Source organism: Brienomyrus brachyistius, chromosome 1 (genome assembly GCF_023856365.1).
Source record: "Brienomyrus brachyistius isolate T26 chromosome 1, BBRACH_0.4, whole genome shotgun sequence".
NCBI lineage: Eukaryota > Metazoa > Chordata > Actinopteri > Osteoglossiformes > Mormyridae > Brienomyrus > Brienomyrus brachyistius.
Window position 1 is genome coordinate 21914445 of NC_064533.1, and position 6929 is coordinate 21921373.

At 41.2% G+C, this 6929-nt stretch overlaps 1 protein-coding gene across 1 annotated transcript; it reads right to left on the bottom strand.

Annotated features, from left to right (window-relative positions):
- Positions 1–512: 512 nt before the first annotated feature.
- On the bottom strand, positions 513–6694 carry LOC125738998 (collagen alpha-4(VI) chain-like). The gene is made up of 10 exons (XM_049008601.1): positions 6571–6694; positions 5950–6025; positions 5276–5857; positions 3609–4214; positions 3198–3515; positions 2410–2724; positions 2089–2164; positions 1846–1940; positions 1357–1424; positions 513–1074 (listed from the first exon to the last, which is right to left on the bottom strand). The coding sequence occupies exons 1-9, from the start codon at positions 6586–6588 to the stop codon at positions 1378–1380; spliced, it is 2133 nt and encodes a 710-aa protein (XP_048864558.1). The 5' UTR covers positions 6589–6694; the 3' UTR covers positions 513–1074; positions 1357–1377.
- Between the last annotated feature and the right edge of the window lie 235 nt (positions 6695–6929).

Below are 6929 nucleotides of genomic sequence, written 5' to 3' on the forward strand. Positions count from 1 at the left end.
TGTAGGTCCTCTGCCATAGTGACAAAACATCTAAACATTTTGTATGGCAGTACTCACACAATGCCAAAGGGGCGATGCATTTTGGGGGCACTGACTATTCAGATTAGAAAGAAATGTAGTTTTGACACATGAGTAAACTGTTTTAGGAGAGATATGAGCTTTTGCAGGTGAACCATGTTGTTGTGATCAACCATCCAGGTTTATTTTGACAGAAGCACCAAGAATGATGAGAATGTCCGATCTGTGTCGAGAAATGAGCCAAAGCTATTGAGAAGGATCTTTGCCATTTTGGAGACACTGACTGTTTAAATGAGAAAGGGATTTAGATTGAAGCCTGAGTGAACAGTTTTGGAAGAGATATGAGCTTTTGCAGGTGAGCTATAGTGTTGTGCTAAACTGTAAGAGTGTTTTGCCAAATGATCTTAGAGTTTTGAGAATGTAATTTCTGTTTCAAGAAATGAGCCAAACCAATGGAGAAAAACTGTAATACTAACAAATGTTAATGGCGTCCATTGATGTTTATTCCATGTTTATCAAAAATTAAGCATTGCTTTTGATTTTTGCTTCAGCTGAATATTTTACATAACAAAACAAATGAAAATTGCATGAACAAAAAGATGGTACCCTTAACTTAACATTTTGTTGTACTACCTTAAGTAGCAGTCACTGCCAACAAACAATCTCTGTACTTCGCAATGACACGTCTGCATTTGCCACGGGTAATTTGGCCCACTCCTCTTCAGCAAACTGCTCCAGCTGTCTCAGGTTTGAAGGGTGTCTTCTCCACACTGCATTTCTCAGATCTTTCCATAAATGTTCAATAGCATTAAGGTCAGGGCTCATAGAGGGCCATTTAAGAATAGTCCAATGTTAGGATCTGATTGCTCTTTTGACTACCGAACAAGTTAAAGAACATAATAGTAAAAAAGAATTCAAAGCAATAAGCACCAGCAACATGGTCTTTAACCACGGTAAGCCTAACATGTCAACGAGGAAGGAAATTTTGAAGCAGTAGTATGATTCCAGGTTATGTCTTCTCAATTTGCTTACATCTCATTCGCAGCAGCCATGTCTCTGTGAGAAAATATGCTTCAGAAATATGCTTCAGACAATTTATGAAAACTGTGTTATCATAATGGTCCTTATCACCAATGGCATAGATGAGAGTTTGATTTTGGAGGCCAAATATCACTCTCGCCCCCCCGGTTGCTACACCTTGCTTATCACAATATTTTAACTGATATTACATTAGATCTGGCCCACTGTCAACTAAATTTAAACAGAAATGCAAAAATAAGTACAGTATATTTCCATATTCTCAATATACTTTTTCAGTAAGAAAAACAGGAAACGTACCTTTTCACTTGGCTTCCTTGTTTAACGTACATTTCCTGTTTTGTATGAATCAGAACCTTGCGATTCCCCTATAAAAATAACACAAACGGCATGTTTTATGCTGTTCATTTCCATTCACCTATATTATAAACATATACACAGTGCAGGGTGACACCCAGGGTAGGATGTCAGTCCATTGTATCACACAACAACTCTGCCTGCTGTTCCAGCTTTTTGCACAGGTTCTTACAATCAGTACTCAGGCTCTGTTACATATCGTAATTTTTTAAAGGGCAGTAAATAGAATTTTTTTTTTCTGCAGAAAAATGTAATTCAATTTAGTATGCACAAACAATTGCAATGGCTTGGTGCTCCATCCTGGGTTGTACCATGTCTTGCTCTTGTAGTCCCTGGGATACAAACGCTTGTGACTCTGAATAGAGAAGCGGTTACAGAAAATGGATGGATGGATGGATGGATGGATGCACAAACAGTAAAAACCTGACTTACTGTGATAGACGCAGATTTTCCTTGAAACCAGGATGGTACAGATCAGGAAGACGAGAGCAGTAGCTACATGCAGCAGTACATGAAGAATTTGCTCCCTGTGCAGAAGAGACCAAAATGCTTACTTCTCATGAGGCAGAGTGTGTCAGTGTCTTTGTATGCATTTTAACTGCTAAAAGGAGCAAACCACTGTATATGAGTGCTACTTTTTTTCAGTCCAGATGAGGAGAATGTATTTAAAGTTACCAGTATGGGCTCGACCTTTGAAGGATCAGTACCAGAGGGAAAGCAAATGATTCACTGGCAGTTCTGCTTTCATAACCTTTTAAAAGAAAAGAGGACACATCACTGGATATGTGCGATTATTCAGTTTCAGATAAAGCTTGTAATTATGACCCTGTCGCAGATTCCAAGCATGAACTCCCTGAAGTTTTCTTGATAACTGGGTCCCCCATGATGGGACATTTTTTTTTATATCTGTCATGCTAATCAACTCTGGGGCATTGTTGAGAATTTGAATGTAATGTATTCTTGGCGAACCCGCATCACCCCGAATTTTTGGCTTACGCATGTATTCAGCGAGGACACGGATGTGGACGGGGATGCGCTTGTCTCCAGATGCACACCAGTACCAGCCTGTATCACTCTGCTTGACTTCGCTCACTGTGACTATAAGCATACGGCACACATGATCGATTTTCAGGCGAGTTCTGTCCTGCTGCGTCTCGTTTCCCCCTGTGGTCAGGCAGGAGCCCTGGTCTTCTCCTCTGCACCACTTCTTCTCTTGGTCTCTGTTTCCTTCACTGTAGAAACACGTGACAGTGACATTTGTCCCTAGATCACTGGTCACCATGTTGTTTCCCACCGACACATCAACGGAACCTGTAACACAGAAACAGTGCTGAATCTAGTCCTTCCTTATGCAAACAAAATGCACACAGAAGTATCAATTTGGACAGTCTATGTGAATTTAAGAGGAAATGTTTGAAAGTCACTCAGTCCATTTTTTGTAGTTGAGATGAGACGACCAAAGACCTAAAGTCAGGCTTCCTCATTTCCACCTTCCACCTTCAGTCCTCAAGTAACCCAATGAAGAACTTCAATTAATTTTCCAAAATTCTTAAAGGCCACAGACATTTTCTTGAAAACTTTTCCCATGGACTGAGTGAGTTTGGAAAATTTGCTCTTCAGTTGACTTTTATCGGAATTGGCATTACTGTACAATCACATTTATGCGTTTAATAAAGTTTTTGTAAGTTAGTTCCAACTTAAATAATTGCCTTCACGGAATCTAACAGTAACGAGCAGTGCAAGTACTACAGATAATTCAAATGTTAGTAGGAAAGACATCTTACCAGCAGTAACAGTTAGATTGATAGATGCCATATATATCTCTGTTCTACTGGTTTCCACACCACACCAGTAAACGTCGGTGTCGGTTGTCTGCAGGTCTCTCATGGTCACGTAGAACACCTTCTCAGTAGGGTCATCACTAATGAACACATTGCCTTTGCTCTGTGGTGCTTTGGTATTCACTATGACAGCACAGGCTGACTCCGATTTCATCCTACACCAGTATTTCACATGATTCCTATACATCTCATCATAATGACAGTGGACTGTGAGGGATCGTCCTCTATGCAGCATTAACTTGCTGTGTTCGATGGATAGGCCTGAATGGAGAACCATTTAAAGATCTTTTAATACAGCAGCTCATAAATCATGATTGATAAATATGATCTGTTACAGTAGATAGGGTGAGTTACCTGGTGTCAGATGCACAATGCGTTGCCTTCCCTCTGTGGCTGCAGCACACAGTGACTGACTGATCTTCTGGGTGACGTGCTTCAAGCCAGAGAAGTCAGACAGCATATATACGTCTTCTGGTTTGCGGGCAGTCTTACGCAGCTCCTCCAGCACTGCATTCTTGGTCCCAATGGCATAGAGTAGGATGTTGTTCATCTTCAACGCCATGGCCAGTTCTTTCACTCTGGTTGTTGACTGGCTACCTGTGATGATCACCCCGAGCTGAGGTATCCCCGTCCTGGTACCTCTGCCCGCTGCTTCTCTGAAGAAGTGGGTCAGCATGGAGTCTAGGTCCTGTCCATTTATACCCGTGGAATTACTGATTTGCTGAACATTCCAGATACACTTTTGTATGTCTCTCTTGTTTTGGTAGGTGTCAAGTTCGCACTCTGTATGAAATGTGTCACTGAACTGTACCATTCCAACTCGGACCTGATCCTGACCAAAATAGAAGATGTTCACCAGGACATAGAGGAAGTCCTTAATCCTTACAAATTCTTCAGGCCCGATGTCACCTGACCCATCCACAAAGAAGATAATGTCTGCCTCCATTCCCTGTGGACAGACTATAAGAAGCAGTCCATGCTTATAAGAGCTAAAACCAGTGGTAAGAAAAATAATTATAAATGTTTATAAATGTCTTCTGTTCGCAGTATCACAGAATATGGTCACACCTCCATCATAATTTAATTTTTTTTAATCCCAGTTATCAGTGCAGGTTATGATCATTTCTTTGAAGTCTACAGAATCAACAAAGGGGAAAGAAAAAAATTGTGCCAAAAAGAGGTTTCATTAAAAAAGAATTTAAAAAGTGAAATAGAGAATTTGATCCTGAATCATGTGACCTAATGAGTTCCAGTAGTTCATCAACCAATCTGGGCACGAGCAAAAGTGTCTGAGGCAAAAAGTTTTTATGAGAAGAAAAAACTATGCAAGCTGCATTTTTAAATACCATGTCCAGGGTAAAAAAAAAAAAAAAAAAAAAGATCATAATTTCGCCATGGTGTTGGCCCCTGTCCTTTAGTACAGTGTTTCCCAGTCCGACCTTTGGGGATCAACACACGTTACACGGTTTTTCTCCCTCCCACCTCCCTGTCACAGTCCATGCTTTTGGGAAGGAGCAAAAACGTGGACTGTCTGCAGGACTGTCCTCCGAAGACCCGATTGGGAAACACTGCCTTAGTATTTGGAAGTAGGCAAATCTGTTTTTATTTGGTCAGTTTTTATTTTGGAGTTTAAAAAGTCTAAAAATAGTGACTACTAATTTATATAAATTAGTAACTATACTAATTTATATCAGCACGTCTGCGGGTCCTTGAGCAAGACCCTTAACCCCCAGCTCCCTGGGCGCCGTGACGGGTGGCAGCCCTTCGCGGTCAACTTACTCCACAAAGAGCAAGTTGAGGGAGGCGTAAAGATAATTTCCCTACAGGGGATCAATAAAGTATCAATTAAAATACTTCTGGTTTTTTTTACTAATATATTCTTTTAATAGTTTTGCTTGTAACAAACAATAAAGAAAAGCACTATGAAATAATCCCTTGAGTGTGTGAATGTGCATGCCTGGATTTGTGAATGTTTGCGCTGTTGGGACACTTAACTGGATGAGAGAGATAAGTGGAGTTACCTTTGGGCAGCTGTAGCGTGACCTCTGCTGAATCACACAGGGCTTCGCCGAAATCTGAGACAACAGATTTCAGATGACCCACCTGTTGCATGTCGAATATCTTCTGCGGATTACTGGCAATCATCCTTAGATATTCTTTACTTGCTCTCTCAATCCCGATAGCATACATAGTGACTCCATTGTTCTTCAGCACTTCAGATAAGGGTAGACTGCTGGCCCAGGTGTCTGTTACGACTACACCCATTTGAGGTACCCCTCTGTTGGCCCTACTGCCTGCTTCCTCTGTATACCTTTGGGTCAGCATCATCTCCAGGTGCAAGTTAAGTGAGCTTCCCCTAGGCCATATCATGCTCTGAAACAACTTCTTCAAGTCTTCTGCTTCTTGGGAGGTGTTGAATGGGAATCCTTTATCACGGTATGGAAGGTTTTCAGCCAGGCCGATCTGGACTTGATCTTGACTGACATAAAAACTGTCCACTATGGCACAGAAGAAGTTCTTCACATTATCAAACCATCCTTCAGGTCGAATGTAGGAACTCTCTGCTAGGAACACGATGTCCATCACGGCACTGGGAGGGCAGACTGTAGAAGAAGCCTTATGTTACACAGGCTGAAACCAGTGGCGAAGAGAATTTATTTTTCTCTCCCCTGTCAAAGACGAGCAGACATATTACCTTTCGTGGTGGCGACATTCGAGCCAAAGCAGGATGAGAGAAGGAGTACCGTCAATATCACCTCCATGTTTACATTCTTCAGGGAAAGAAGTTCAGAGGAATATGTTATCATTTCATTACAGACACCACGGACAGACCCAACTGCACAAAGAATACGTCTTCATTCATGTTTTCTTCTTCATTCTCAAAGAATTTTATAAATTTAAGGATCAGCTCCAGTTTTTGAAACCACCAAATATTCCAGGAAACATTTTCCAAAAAATGTATTGTAAATACTTTACAAAAATTTTTTTACCAGATTTTGAAACACCAGCTAGTTCTATTCCAGCACATTTGGAGAATTACAGTGTTCCATTTTTAGCAGTGGATCCTAATTAGTGTTTCAAGTCCATCTTAATTTATTAAGCAAATGTTCAAAAGCCTCCGAACAGCCTGCCGACAGTACAGCTTTTGCATTTTTGTGTTCTCAAGTTTCAGATGCGACTGTTTTAGCCAATTGCTTTATATATTTAAATTCAAACTGGCATTTTACCCCAAGCCTTCTGTTCACTCAGAACAGTGCAGACGTCTCCTGTAATGATCCTTGCTTAAACAAAACAGAGGCGATGGTGTAATAATTACCTGATTCTTCAGGAGCATCCTAAAATAATTCTGTGCAGGCACCTTCACACTCTCGCCTTTATTTTCATGACCCTGACTGACAAAGACTCACCTCTTCTTACACAGCAGGAGTGAGGGGCTTTTGTTGTAATCAGTGTGATCGTCGTTTTTTTTTTCTTTGTAACTTGCATATTTTTCAGAGGATATGATGAAATACTGGGGCGGCATGGTGGTGCAGTGGTTAGCACTGTTGCCTCACACCTCTGGGACCCGGGTTCGAGTCTCCGCCTGGGTCACATGTGTGTGGAGTTTGCATGTTCTCCCCATGTCGTCGTGGGGTTTCCTCCTGGTACTCCGGTTTCCCCCCACAGTCCAAAAAC

Coding starts and splice junctions, on each gene's coding strand:
- LOC125738998 (XM_049008601.1), bottom strand. Junction 5,858..5,949: donor GAATGTCGCCACCACGAAAG/GTAATATGTCTG, acceptor CTTCTTCTACAG/TCTGCCCTCCCAGTGCCGTG. Junction 4,215..5,275: donor CACGCTACAGCTGCCCAAAG/GTAACTCCACTT, acceptor TGCTTCTTATAG/TCTGTCCACAGGGAATGGAG.